Genomic DNA, 14826 nt, shown 5'->3' on the forward strand with positions numbered 1-14826 from the left:
GAGAAAGGACTCTGCTGGACAGAAGGATTTCTCCCCAGCCAGGGGAGGGAAAGTCAGTGAGAACTTCAGTTTCTTTCCAAGAAGGATCCCTAGAGCTCTAGGGAGGAGTCCAGAGGGGATGGAGAATATGATGTCTTCACCTACTCCTCTGCTGTGAGCTGGGCTGGGCTCCTGGGATGAACAGTGGGAGCTCAGAAATATTGCAGTGCGGCAGAGAGACAGCTCTGCCCTGGAGCAGCTCCTCTGCCAAGCACACAGGGCTGGGGACACTGCCTGGAGGCACCGAGGGGAGACCTGTGAGGCTGAGAGAGCTGACAGATGCTGAGAGCTCACTGGAGGAGAAATATCCTCAGCACTCTACCTGTGAGTATGTCCGTGGTATGTCTGTGGGTGCAGGGCAATGCAGGTTCTGTTCCTGGAGGGATCTCCTAAAGCTGGGACATGGGGCAGTGTGTGGGGTCTGTCAGGAGGACAGGTTCTCTGTAGGACCAGAAAGTGCTGCCTGGAAGGGATGCCCTTCTGCCCCATCAGAGGGACAGGGCAGGACAGCTGTCTTCTCCTGGGCATGGTTAAGGGGTGCCCAGGGCTGTCCTTGTGAGCAGGGTCCCTTCACCCCGGGGGTTGTGTGCTGGGGCAGGGACTCTGCTGCTGCCAGGGTCAGCACTCAGCCTGCCTGCTGGGCTTTCCACAGCAATAGAGACAGCAGCTGTGGGTTGAAGGAGTGACCCAGGGAAGGGCAGCACAGGTTTCTTCTGTAAGAAAATGCTGCCTGGGTCAGCTTTACTTCCAGCTCCACCTGATTCTTGACACATTGTAAAGGGACTTGGAAAAAAAAAAATCAAGGAAGCATTTTCCTGCAAGGCAGTGTCTGCTTTGACTGTTCCTCTCCTGTGGGCTGTGCTGTGGTAGATGAGAACTTATTTATTCCCAAAGAATATGCAATGAAAACTCAAATCTTCTTAAGACTCTGGAGCTTTGCCTGAGCCCTGTGCACACAGAGGTTCCCGGGGCAGTGCCCTGATGCCAGGAGGGGTCTGCAGAGCAGAGCTGAACACAGGGTAATTTGGATGAGGTCTGTGAACACAGAGCGGGAGGTGACATGGGCAAAGAGAAGCAGCTGCAGGGACAGCTGCAGTTAGCAGATACATTGGCAAGGAGGAAGAGTGAGCTGTTCCCAGCAATGCCCCGGCAGTGGGGTTTTGGTACCTCCCTGACATCACCCACCGTGCTGATACTTTCCCACAGCAACCCACTGGTTCCTGCCACCCAGCACAGACTCTGAGACAAGACTTCCACGTTGTCAGTCTGAGAAACCTGCGAGTACCTGTCTGTCTGTCCCTGTCCTTGCAGCCCTGGCTGGACTGTTTCTTGCTGTTTCCCTTCCTGTCCTTGCTCCCTTTATCCCACCATTACCAAAGCTCTGCTCTGCCCTCAGGTGAAACTGGAGTGACAGTGCTGGAAAGCTCATTCCTATCCGCAGGGCATTTAGTCTGAGATCACACCATCCTTCTATTTACTGACTGCTGCCAGGCAGGACTGAGTTCTTGAGAGCCACAGCCAACCCTCCTCCCAGCAGTGGCACGCTCAAGCCAGCACAAAGCAGACTTCCCAAAAGGGACCTGCCAAAAGTCTTCCTGAATACAGAGAGTTAATCTGAGGGCATTCCCTAAGAATTAGAAGATGTTTTCCTAAAAGAAGAGTTCCATCACTTCTCACTGTGTCTTTTCCTCCTTTGACAGGTCTCCATACCTGACAGCAACAGATGTCCAACAGCAGCAGCTCCATCAGCCAGTTCCTCCTCCTGCCCTTTGCAGACACACGGGAGCTGCAGCTCCTGCACTTCTGCCTCTTCCTGGGCATCTACCTGGCTGCTCTCCTGGGCAATGGCCTCATCATCATCACCATAGCCTGTGACCACCACCTCCACACCCCCATGTACTTCTTCCTCCTCAACCTCTCCATTACTGACCTTGGCTGCATCTCCAGCACTGTTCCAAAAACCATGGCCAATTCCTTGTGGGACTCCAGGGCCATTTCCTACACAGGATGTGTGGCTCAACTCTTTTTCTTTTTATTTTTGATCACAACAGAATACTGTCTTCTCACTGTCATGGCCTATGATCGCTACATTGCCATCTGCCACCCCCTGCACTATGGGACCCTCCTGGGCAGCAGAGCTTGTGTCCACATGGCAGCAGCTGCCTGGGGTAGTGGGTTTCTCCATGCTGTGCTGCACACAGCCAATACATTTTCACTGCCCCTCTGCCATGGCAATGCTGTTGACCAGTTCTTCTGTGAAATCCCCCAGATCCTCAAGCTCTCCTGCTCAGATGCCTACCTCAGGGAAACTGGACTCGTTGTGGTCAGTGTCTGTTTAGCTTTCGGGTGTTTTGTGTTCATTGTGGTGTCCTATGTGCAGATCTTCAGGGCTGTGCTGAGGATCCCCTCACAGCAGGGACGGCACAAAGCCTTTTCCACCTGCCTCCCTCACCTGGCCGTGGTCTCCCTGTTTGTCAGCACTGCCGTGTTTGCCAACCTGAAGCCCCCCTCCATCTCCTCCCTATTTCTGGACCTGGTATTGGCATTTCTGTACTCAGTGGTTCCACCAGCAGTGAACCCCCTCATCTACAGCATGAGGAACCAGGAGCTCAAGGATTCTGTGTTGAAACTGAGCACTGGATGTATCTGAGCAGCAAAGAACTGCTCATTTTCTTCTGCATATCACTGGCCATGTAACTGACGTTAGGATCCGTCTGTATTTAGTAGGGTGTTTTTCCTTCTATGTTGTTTAAACTGTAATAACACGGTGCATGCTCATCCCATTCCTAATCCAGTATCTAGGTGTGTCTTGTAACCCAGACACTGTGTAATGACAAGCTGTGCTTCCTTCAATGTTTCACTTGAAAGGTGCACATTTTTTTCTTTATCTATGTTTCTCCTGCCATTTATAAAATTTTACAAGCACATTGTCATCAGCTGACTCACTCCATTAATTGTCTGAAATGGCAATGCTTTCCCACCATGGCAGAACAGGAATTTCCTGTGTCCTCTGTACCATAGAATCATCCAATCACTGGGGTTAGAAAAGACCTTTAGGGTCATCGAGCCCAACCACAGCCTAACCCTGCCTAGTCCACTTCTAGACCATGTCCTCAAGCACAACATCTACACACATTTAAATACCCTCAAGGGTTGTGAGTCCACCACTTCCCTGGGCAGCCTGTTCCAATGCTTCACTACCTTTTCAGTAAAGACGTTCTTCCTGATATCAAAAATAAATCTCCCCTGGTTCAGTTGGAAACATTTCCTCTCATCACTTGATACCTGAGAGAAAACACCAACCCCCACCAACATACACCATCCTTGCAGGTTGTAGAGACCAGTAAGGTCTCCACCCAACCTTCCTTTCTTAAGACTAAAAAGCCCCAGTTCCATTAGCTGATCCTCAAAGGCTTGTGCTCCAAACTCTTCTCTGTGGAGACCGTCGATGAGCAACACGCAATTCGATATGAACTTTAGGTGAAGCTGTTTATTGGGTGAAATCACACAGATTAGAGACTTTTGTTGCTGCAAACGTGGCAAGCTAAAAAACTGCTGATTGGTTACACACCCAGTTTACACCCTAATGATTGGTTAGTGATTATAATGAGTTCTACTAACCTATCTTATAGCCAAATATCATTAGTTTACCTTTGATGCCTAAAAACATTCACACACCGGCTGTTTTGACCATCTTATTATGGCTGGTTCTGAACATGTTCCGTTACTCCCAAGTTCTTCCCATAACTTCTTCTTGGTTTAGGGCAGCCTGTACCCCTGTCATCAAGGCCGCTGTGTGTTGAGAGTGTGATTATTAATTTCTTCTCAGCATGAGCAACTTTTCATGTCTCATGGGAACAGGAGGATATTATCAGAGCCGAAGTCTTGGGAGAAGAACGCTAGGCCGCTAGCAGGCCTGCTGTCTTGGGAGAAGAACTCTAGGCCGCTAGCAGGCCTCCTGTCTTCCCCAACACTTCTCCAGGTTTGTTGCTCTTCTCTGGACACGCTCCAGCATCTCGACATCCTTCTTGTAGTGAGGGGCCCATAACTGGACATGGTACTCGAGGTGGGCTTCCCCAGAGCTGAGTACAACAGAACCATCACTTCCCTAACTCCTGCCAGTCACTCTGTTCCTGACCCACGCCAGGATGCCATTGGCCTTCTTGTCCACCTGGGAACAGTGCTGGCTCCTGTTCAGCTGGCTGACGACTAACACACCCAGAGCCTATACTTCCAGGAAGCTCTCCGGCCACTCTGCCCCAGGCCTTTAGCATTGCCTGGGGTTATTGTGACCAACGTGTAAGACCTGGCTCTTGGCCTTGTTGAACCCCATAGAGTTGGCTTCTGCCCATCAATCCAGCCTGTCCACGTCACTCGGCAGAGCCTTCCTGCCTTCCAGCAGATCAACACTCCCACACAATTTGGTGTCCCATGCAAATTTACTGAGGGTGCACTCGATCCCCTTGTCCAGATCAGTAGTAAAGATGTTAAAGAGGATGGGACCCAGCACAGAGCCATGGGAAGCAGCACTTGTGACCTACCACTAGCTGGATTTGACCACAGCTGTTTGGGCCCAAGTGTCCAGCCAGTTTCTAATCCAGCAAAGTTTGTACCCATCTAACCCATGAGCAGTGAGTTTCTCCAGCAGGATCCTGTGGGAGACAGTGTTGAAGGCTTCACTGAAGTCCAGGTAGATCACATTCAGAGCTTTGTCCTCATCCAATAAGCAGCAGGTCACCTTGTCATAGAAGGAGATAAGTTTGGTCAAGCACAGTCTGCCTTTCCTTAACCCATGCTGACAGGGCCTGATGGCCTGAGTGTCCTGCATGTGCTGCATGATGGTACTCAAGATGATTAGTTCCATCCCCTTCCCCAGCACTGAGGTCAGGCTGACAGGCTTGTAGTTCCCTGGGTCCTCCTTTTGTCCCTTCTTTTAGATGGGTGTCACATGTGCCAGTTTCCAGTCAGGCAGAACCACCTCGGTCAGCCAAGACTGCTGGTAAATAAGGGAAAGTGGCTTGGGGAGCAAATCCACCATCTCCCTCGGTGCTTTTGGGTGTATCCCATCCAAGCCCATCAACTTCTGCAGATATAAGTGGCTGGGCAGGTCAGTAACCAATTCCCCTAGGATTATGGGGGCTTCCATCTACCTCACGTCCCCATCTTTCCACTCAGGGGTCTGGGTATCAGGAGACAACTGATCATGCTGCTATTGATTGAAACAAAAAAGGCATTAAGTACATCAGCTCTTTCTTTATCCTCCATCACAGTGGTTCCCCCAAGATTCAATGTGTGGGAGATTCTATTGTTAATATTTATAGGTTTTTAATAGATTCTATTTTTTTAATTCTTTAAGTACAATAACAAAAGGAGGGACAGAGAGAATCTCCCACCTTTACTGTAGGTAACGAACAGAAGTTACAAGGGCTGTAAAAGCATCCTGAACTGAAATCCCCCAGGTAGCCCACTAGCAGCCCAGTAACCTTGGGGGTCAGGGCTTTCCTAGTCAAGAGAATGGTCCTAAGAGTGCTTGACATCATTTTTGGGTTCTACTAGGTTCCCCCTTTGATATTTCTAAACAAACAGCAATAGATCCCAAGTAAATCTATGCAAGCTGAACGATGTTCCTAGGTTGAAACCTCCCAAAGTAGCCCACAAGCAGCACTGGTAACCTTGAGGCAAAAGGCATTCCCAGCCAAGGGAATGGCCCTGTAATACCAGACATCATTTTCTGGCTCTACCAGCGTCCACATTCAAGAAGTGCAAAACGTCCAGCAATAACTTCCAAACAAAAGGTTTGAGAGCTACAGTATCTTGTGAGCCTGAAAACCTTCCCTGCTCGGTAGAGCAATAGCAGCACCAGTAAATTTGGGATTCAGAGTTTTCATAGCTGAGGGAATGGTCACAAGAGTGTGTGATGTCATTTCCGGGCTCTGCCTGTGTCCAGCTTCAAAAATGCCAAACGTCCAGTAAGAGCCCCAAACAAAAGGTGTGAGGGAGGAAAGAATTTTCTGGCATGAAATCTCCCCATGGGGCCTGCAGGGAGCACCACTAACCTTGTGTCTCAGGGCTTTCCTAGCCAAGGGAGCATCCACCTGTGAAACTGATAAATGTCCAGTAACAGCTCCCAAACAAAGTGATGTGAGGTCTGGAAAAGGTTTTCTGACCTGAAACCTCCCCAGGTAGTAGAATAGCAGTACAAGGCAACGGTCCTGAGAGTCCCTAACATCATTTTTTGATCTACCAGCAACCACCTTGGAAACTGCTAAACCTCCAGCAACAGGTTTTGGTTTTTTTTTTTAACCCAATTAAAACCTCTCCAATTACTTATACAAGTCTTAATTTTTTAGAGGAAATTATCTTAGGAGATGTACTTGTAAGGGCTTTCTGGATGTTAATGAGCCTCATGGTGTCTTTTCTTCTGAGTCCACAGAACTCAGATACCAAGAGGACACTGAAGAAACTTCTCAAGAAGTTCAGGTCAGGAGTAATGCCCAAAGTACCTTGAAGTATTAACAGGCCCCATTGGGAGCCATTACTGACAAAGCCTCCCCATGGGCTCATTAGAGCAGACAACTGGAGGCCATGAGGACAAACACAGGCAAAGCACAGGCAGCTCTGATGCTGAGGACACCCTGGCTTGGTCTGATGAAGCAGAAATGCCAAGTGCTGACCCCCAGCCCCTGGGCAGGGAGATCCTGACCCTCACCTGTGTCTCAGGGCTCTTCCTTGGGATGTGGGGAGTGTGACACCAAGAGAAGGACAGGGGTATGACACATGGTGGCTTCCCCTGGAATGGGTGCAAGGAGTGAGCCATGCTCCACGGCCATGAGGACAATGTGTCCTTCCTGAGGCCTCTGTGGCAGGGACATCAGCCACAGCCAAGGCGGCAAAGATCTCATTTCTATCAGACCCTTTCATCCTGGCTGGCACCCTTGGCCATCTGCAACACAGCCCATCCCGCACGGCCTCACCCCTGTACCTGGTTCTTTGTAGGCTGCAGGGATGCTACACGCTTTCCCACCTCAAAGGGTGGGGGGGGAGGACGGGGCGGGGAGGAGGAAGGGAGAGAAAAGGAAACCAAAAAGCCCTAAACCTTGTGGGCTGGGATAAGGACAGTTTACTGGAACAGCAGAGAGACAGAAACAAAAAAAGCAACAACAACAGGAATTTGTAGCAAAATACACACAACTGTGTAGGTAGTTAGGGTCTGGCGTTCGGAAGATGTCGTGCTGTACGGAAATCTAGGACCTTCTAGGACACTGCTAGAACCCTTCTAGGACCTTCTCAGGAATTTCTTAGGTAGCCAATAGTGTTAAGCCTATGATGTAAGCAGGTGGAAGTGATGTCATGAATGTAAGCTATATAAGGCTGTTGCAACGACCATTAAATGCCATTTTGCTGTCCACCACATTGTTGTCTGCATGCTGATGGCCCGAGTGGCCAGAGTGTGGCTGCCGTGCCGTTACTGAACCAGGTCGCCACGCCGTGAACGGTGACAATTGGAGCCGAAACCCGGGAATCACCTGGAATTCGGGGAACTCGCCTGGACTTCGGGGAACGGCGGCCGGTGCGGCTGGACCAGCCCGGCGGAGGGGACGCCCTCGGACCCGTGAGGAGGATGGAAGCCCTTACGAAGGTCATATTAGAATTACATAAGCAATGGGGTATTGATTGTAAAGCTAAAGATTTTACCCTCGTTGTTACGAGGTTTTTACAAACTGGGGTTATTGAGCAGCCGGTGGATATTCTCCACCCTGCAGTGTGGGATAAATGTACCAAGGCCCTGGCCAAGGAGGCTATGTCTTCTGGCAAAGGGAAATACCTTTTATCATGGGGAAAAGTTGTACAGGCTTTGCAAAAAGCCTTTCAGGAACAGGATACCTGGAAAGCTGCAAGGAAATGTTTGCTGGCTACCCCGAAATTGGGAGTCGGGGCTGCCACACAAACTTTGCAGCTCCCAGATTATAATGGGACTACAGACCTTAAAGGTTCATCTGAGGGTGACATACCTCTTCAACCCCTGAACCTCGATCCGCTTTCTGAGGAACAAGAGCAGGAAAGATCTTTGCAGGATGGGCTAGCTGAGGGAGCCGGAGGTGCTGCCGAGATTTTAGAATCTCAGGAAATATGGTCGCCGCCACGTGTGCCCAAAGATGGCGCCGGCAGCGAAGAAGAAGGGTGGAGCGAAGGCACCTCTCGCGAGAACAGGCAGGAAATACCGCGGCTAGCTAGTTCATGTGGACAGGAAAGGGAAAACAACTTGAGTGACAGGCGGAGAATCAATCGGGACCCGCCTAGAAGGCGGGGCGGGTCGAGGGGGAGGAAACAAGAACGGACCAATCACAGATGTTATGGGCGTGGCCGGAGCCCAACAAAAAGGAGTAAGAACCCGGAAGTGGCTTGGCAGTCGAGTTCCGGCTCCGAGTCAGACACGAGTCAGGGCAAGCAGCTCACAACTGATTCCAGCTCGGAGAAGGAGGAATCGGGAATCAATCAAATTAAAAACCTGACTTTCTCCACCAAAAGTAAAAAGGAGCCGCGAGAGGAAAAACTTGGTCTCACGGATTGGAAGGAAATTCAGAATACATGTGGCGACTGGGCCCCACCATCCGTGCTGGCATTCCCAGTCCAGGTGATGAGTGGAGGACAGAGAGCTTACTCGCCAGTAAACCCTAAGACTGTGCAAAGTATTCTTAAAGCGATCGCTGAGAAGGGACTCAATTCGGCCATGGTCCTTACCCTCATAGATAGTCTGTTTGGGGGAGACAACCTGCTCCCTTTTGACATAATGCAAATTTGTAGAATGATTTTTTGTGGATCAGGGCTGATCGTTTTTAAACAAGAATGGAGGGATAACTGTACAAGGTTACTGGCACAAGTAACTGGCAATAATCATCCTCTAGACAGTTCCACCTTGCAGCGATTAATGGGTTCAGATCCAACCATGATTACCCCCCAAGCACAAGCTGAGAGACTGAGAGATGCTGAGATTATGGCCACTACTCGTGCAGCCAGGGAGGCTATTCACGCAGTCGCTAAAACACTTGCCAAACCATCGCCATGGGCCACGATAAAGCAAAGCGAAAGTGAAAGCTTCACACAATTTGTGGATCGCCTCCAGGCAGCAGTCGACTCCTTGTCACTGCCTCCGGAAGCAAAAGGCCCGGTCGTGACAGAATGCTTACGTCAGCAGTGCAATTCGGCAACCAGAGAGATTCTGCGCTCATTGCCAGCAGGGGCGAGCCTTGCAGACATGATTAAGCATGTTGTAAGGGAGGAACAGCTAGTTCCACTCCAGACAGCTGTTCGCACCGCAGTAGCTGACACGGTGGCAGGTCTCAAAGGTGGTCTGACTGGCCACAAAGCAGCGTATTGCCCCCAATGTAAAAACTCAGCAGCAGCAATTCCCCTGCATCAATGCCGGTCCAGGGGACCGTGTTGGGCCTGTGGGAAAAAGGGGCATTTTGCCAGGGATTGCAGGTGTAAACCCCAGGGAAACGGGAGGGGGAGAGGGCGCCCGGGCCGCATACAGCCTTCTCCCACCTGGAATGCGAGGCGGCCCAATTACGTCAACCCCAGATGGGGTGGGGCACCCCTGAACTTGCTGCCCCCTCAAGGTATGAGCAATTATACGGCCCAACCGACACTTCAAGCAAATCTGACTTTGCCCCCAACAATTCAAGCAAATTTGACATTCCCTCAGGGACAACAAAAACCCACGGACCGGACCCCAGGGTGGCCCTAGCCGTGAGGTGTGATGATCCACCAGTGGTGTGGGGGGTCTGCTCCCTTTACTATTCTTTAGATGACACTACCATCAGTGTCCCATTTTTGATTGATACCGGAGCAGACGTTACAGTCATCCCTGAAACAAATTGGCCCCCGCACTGGAGACTGGAAGATGCCCCCATGGTGGGTGGAGTTGGGGGAGTTTCCTGAACCTGGAAGAGTGCTCAATTAATAGTAATCACACTCCGTACTGAAGGAGGGCCAGAGAAACCCATCGCCCTCTTTCCATATGTCATATCAGGAGTCCCACCCTTGCTGGGAAGGGACGCTTTGGCCCTATTGAATGCTAAGGTGACAAATTTACCGTGAGGGCCACTGCTGCATACCCGCTTCCACCAATTAAACTGACCTGGAAGTCATCTGACCCGGTGTGGCTTGAGCAGTGGCCCCTGTCAAAGCCTCGAATGGATGCTCTTCTTGAGCTACTTGACCGTGAATTACAGCGAGGTCATATAGAGCCTTCCACCAGTCCATGGAACACTCCAGTTTTTGTAATACCTAAACGAACCAGCCAAGGGTTTCGCCTCCTGCATGACCTATGTGAAGTAAATAAAAGAATTCAGCCTATGGGCCCTGTTCAAACACTTCTGCCCATGAACTCTATGATACCAAAAGGGCAACCTTGTGCTGTTCTTGACATTAAAGACTGCTTTTTCTCTATACCTTTGCATGAGGAGGACAAGGAGCGGTTTGCTTTTTCGGTTGTATTCCCAAACAGCCAACGCCCCAACCTGCGCTTCCAGTGGAAGGTGCTGCCTCAGGGAATGATCAACTCACCTACCATCTGCCAAATCACAGTGGATCGAGCGCTGGCACCAGTACGACGCAGTGACCCAACCGCGACTATCATTCAGTATATGGATGACATCTTGATCGCTGCACCAACAGGGAGTCAAGTGGACCAGCTGGTAACAACGGTCTCTGAGACCCTAAAACTGAACGGGTTCGAAATCGCGCGCGCGAAAATTAAGAAAGGCCCATGTGTGAGTTTCTTGGGGGTGGGGATAACAAGCTCTTATGTAACCCCACCTCTAATAAAAATCTGTCGGGACATTAAAACGCTCCATGACATGCAACAGTTAGTGGGATCTTTGCAATGGCTTCGCAATATCGTCCTGATCCCTCCAGAAATCATGAATCCCCTGTATGATCTCTTGAAAGGGAAACACCGTTGGGAGCAGAAAAGTCTGACAGCAGAAGCAAGTAACTCTCTCGACTTTATCGAGCAACAGATACCATCAAGTACGCTCAACAGATGGAACCCAGAGGTACCACTTGACCTGTATGTACATTTCACAGAGGGAGGGGGTGTAGGAGCACTAGCCCAGGGCCCCCCTGAAAAAGCCCAACCAATACAGTGGGTAGTCCTGGGGAAGCCGTCGCGTGCATTCGCTCCAGGAGTTGAGTGCCTGGGTAACCTTATCATGAAAGGCAGAAAACTCGCCCTAAGACACTTGGGCGTTGAACCAGCCAAGATATACCTACCCTTCCGCAAACAGCTCTCAACACAATCAGTGGCAATGTCAGAGTGTCTAGCTATAGCCCTGGTTGGATTCAGTGGAGAAATCGGGTACATTGCAAAGCCCCCTTGGACTCAAATGCTGAAAATTGTTGACATTAACCTTCCACAGAAAGTCTTGGACCGACCCCAACAGGGACCAACAGTTTTTACAGATGCATCCTCAGCAACCTCAACAGCGGCTGGGTATGGCAAGTAGAAGAAAAATGGCACTGCATTAAAATGACTGACTATGCACTTTCAGTGCAACAGCTAGAAGCAATGGCCATCGTACTGGCATGCGGACTGTTTCCAACAGAGCACCTTAATATTGTGACTGACTCAATGTTTGCAGCCAAGCTCTGCTTAGCCATGTCAGGACCTGGTGTGTCAATGTCTGCAATATCTTTAATGCTAGAAGAAGCACTTTCTTCCCGAGAGGGCACCATATCAGTCATCCACATCAACAGCCACAGCCCGGTAAAAGGGTTTTTCCAAACAGGCAATGACAAAGCAGACACCGCTGCAAAAGGACTATGGACTCTGAGAGGCGCTCGCCAGCTACACGAATCTCTCCATATCGGAGCTAAAGCACTAGCAAGGAGATGTGGGATCTCAGTTGCGGACGCGAAACACATAGTAGCCACGTGCCCTTACTGCCAGAAATCACCACTGTGGTGCAGTGGAGTCAATCCCAGAGGCCTTAAAGCCTCTGAGGTGTGGCAGACTGATTTTACGCTCTGCCAGCTGCTGAAACCTCGAGCGTGGCTAGCGGTGACTGTGGACACATACAGTGGAGTAATTGTAGCTACACAACACTCTAAGGTCGACTCCAAAGCGACCATCCAGCATTGGCTAACAGCCATGGCATGGCTCGGCATTCCTAGTCAAATTAAGACAGACAATGGCTCAAACTTTGTCTTTAAATCAGTTCAGGCATTTGCTCACAAATGGGGTATCACCCTGACATACGGGATTCCCTATAACAGCACAGGTCAAGGCATAGTCGAGCGAGCAAATCAAACACTAAAATCTAAGTTAGAAGTGTTAGCGAAAGCAGAAGGATTTACAAATACCATTCCTCCAGGAGACCAAGCACGCCTGTTGGCAACTACTCTATTAGCACTAAACCAATTCCCCAGGGGAGAGGAAGTGAATAGCCCCACTCAAAAACACTGGGCCACACGAGCGTTAGAAGAAGGCCCACTGGTTATAATCAGGAATGAACTAGGGGAATGGGAACAAGGGTGGAGGTTGGTCCTTACGGGACGAGGCTATGCTGCTGTGAAAAAAGATGGTAGAGTTAAATGGTGTCCACTTAAATCCATTAAGCCAGACCTCCGGAATAAAACTAATGAAAACTGTGAGTTTTTATCCACAGGATCAGATCATCGGACGCCCTTGTGACCCGTGCACCCTGGTGACAAAGGAGAACAACAACTCGGCAAACATCCTGCTCGCACTTGGAGGTTCCACGCTGGCAGAATCCAAACAACGGCGAAGCAACCTCCGTGGGAAGCGCAGAGATGGTTCTCTGTGCTTTTACTTTTTGGGTTTGTCGCACCAACTATGGGTCTGTATGAACATCAACCATGGGAATGGGTGCTAGGAAGATGGGAGGATCAGAAAATATTACAAAAGATCGTCACCTCAGGGCCTCCGAGCTTTGAGGTGTCCCCCTGTGACCTAGTCCCAGTGAAGCCTTGTTTAAGCGATGTCAGGTACTATTTGTGTCCTAGCTTTAATCCTGGCAAATCTCATTGCAACTCCCCAAGTCACTACTACTGTCCTTCTTGGGGATGTGAGACCATAGCCTCTGACTGGAAACCAGGAGCAGGACCGCATAAGTACCTAAAGGTTCAATTCGGACCTTACAAATGCCTTAGGTACAAAGATCAAACATGGGTGAGAACTTCGAGGATTCAGATGGCAATAAAACCTAAGGACAGAGAGTTATGTGAATATCTTATGTTAAATGTAACCAATGAAAATGACCTGGGATGGACTATCGGTAAAACCTGGGGATTTAGGTACTGGGAATCTGGCAAGGATAAGGGAGGACTGGTTTTTATTAAAAAACAGGAGTTAAGAAGCATCTTGGCAATTGGTCCCAATGTCGTGATCAAAAGCAATAATCATCAGGAAGAGACAACCTGTCAATTCCTGCTTCTGTCCCAACCAGTCCCCTACCAGCTAAACGAATGGTCTCCTTAGGTAAATCGGTCATGCATTGTCACCATTTGACCCACAAACCATTCTTTGGTGTGTTCGATGCTACCTTTAGGTCATTGAATCAATCCAACCCAAATCTCACAAGCTCATGTTGGTTATGCTATGATGTCTATCCTCCTTTCTATGAGGGCATCGCCCTCGACACTCCTTTTAGCTATTCATCGGATGATGATCCGACTCAGTGCAGGTGGGATACACCATGGAGAGGAATCACTTTGAACCAGGTTAGAGGCCAAGGCATATGTTTTGGCAATGCCACCTTAGCGAGCTGGAATAGTGCAGTTTGTGCAGAAACCATTGCAATTGATAGAACCTGTAAATGGGCAATTCCATCAGCATCAGAGATGTGGATCTGTCATCAGACAGGTCTGACCCCCTGTGTGTCCCTTGAGAGTTTCAACCCTGCAACTGACTTTTGTGCACAAATTTTGATTGTTCCCAGGGTCCTATATCATTCGGATGAAGAAATATACTATCATTGGGGAGAAGCTGACGACAGACTTCAAAAGAGAGAAATACTGACAGCTGTGACAATAGCAACACTGCTTGGCCTGGGAGCAGCCGGCACAGCCACGGGAGTGACCCCACTGGTGACTCGGCAGCGAGACTTGTCTCAACTACAAACCGCCATCGATGCAGATCTGCAAAAAATCGAGCAATCTATGACCTTTCTAGAACTGTCTGTGTCCTCACTCTCAGAGGTTGTTTTGCAGAACAGATGGGGTTTAGACCTCCTGTTCATGCAACAAGGAGGCCTTTGTGCCACCTTGAAAGAGGAGTGTTGCTTTTATGCTCACCACACTGGAATAGTCAGGGATTCAACGGCTGAACTGAGAGAAAGGTTAGCTCAGAGAAAAAGGGAAAGAGAGGCCCAACAAGGATGGTTGGAATCATGGTTTAACTATTCACCATGGCTGACCACCCTAATATCCACCCTAATAGGGCCTATCGCGATGATCATAATGGCATTAATTTTCGGACCCTGTATACTGAACAAGCTCGCATCATTTGTCAAGAGTCAGCTAGAAAAGTTTAACATTCTATTTGTAGAACACCAACAATTGCTTTAAGAATGTAATTACTAAGTATTACCCCTACTTTTCGCTATTTATCCCTAGTACAGCCCACTATCCTAATTACCTCTAGTTATCATTCACCTGGTATGCCTCATACTATCAGTACTGTAAGCTACTTCAAACTTTAGTTCATTTAATTAAGCATAGGGAGGGGGGAAATGTAGGCAGTTAAGGCCTGGTGGTCGGAAG

At 49.4% G+C, this 14826-nt stretch overlaps 1 protein-coding gene across 1 annotated transcript; it reads left to right on the forward strand.

Moving 5' to 3' along the window:
- Positions 1–1762: 1762 nt before the first annotated feature.
- Positions 1763–2689, forward strand: LOC311202391 (olfactory receptor 14A16-like; the record flags this gene model as incomplete). Its single annotated transcript, XM_084276984.1, has 1 exon — positions 1763–2689. One exon carries the CDS (start codon positions 1763–1765, stop codon positions 2687–2689), a length of 927 nt encoding a protein of 308 aa, XP_084133110.1.
- Positions 2690–14826: the final 12137 nt, after the last annotated feature.

The sequence above is a fragment of the Gallinula chloropus genome, assembly GCF_964237585.1.
Source record: "Gallinula chloropus genome assembly, chromosome: 30".
Classification (NCBI taxonomy): domain Eukaryota; kingdom Metazoa; phylum Chordata; class Aves; order Gruiformes; family Rallidae; genus Gallinula; species Gallinula chloropus.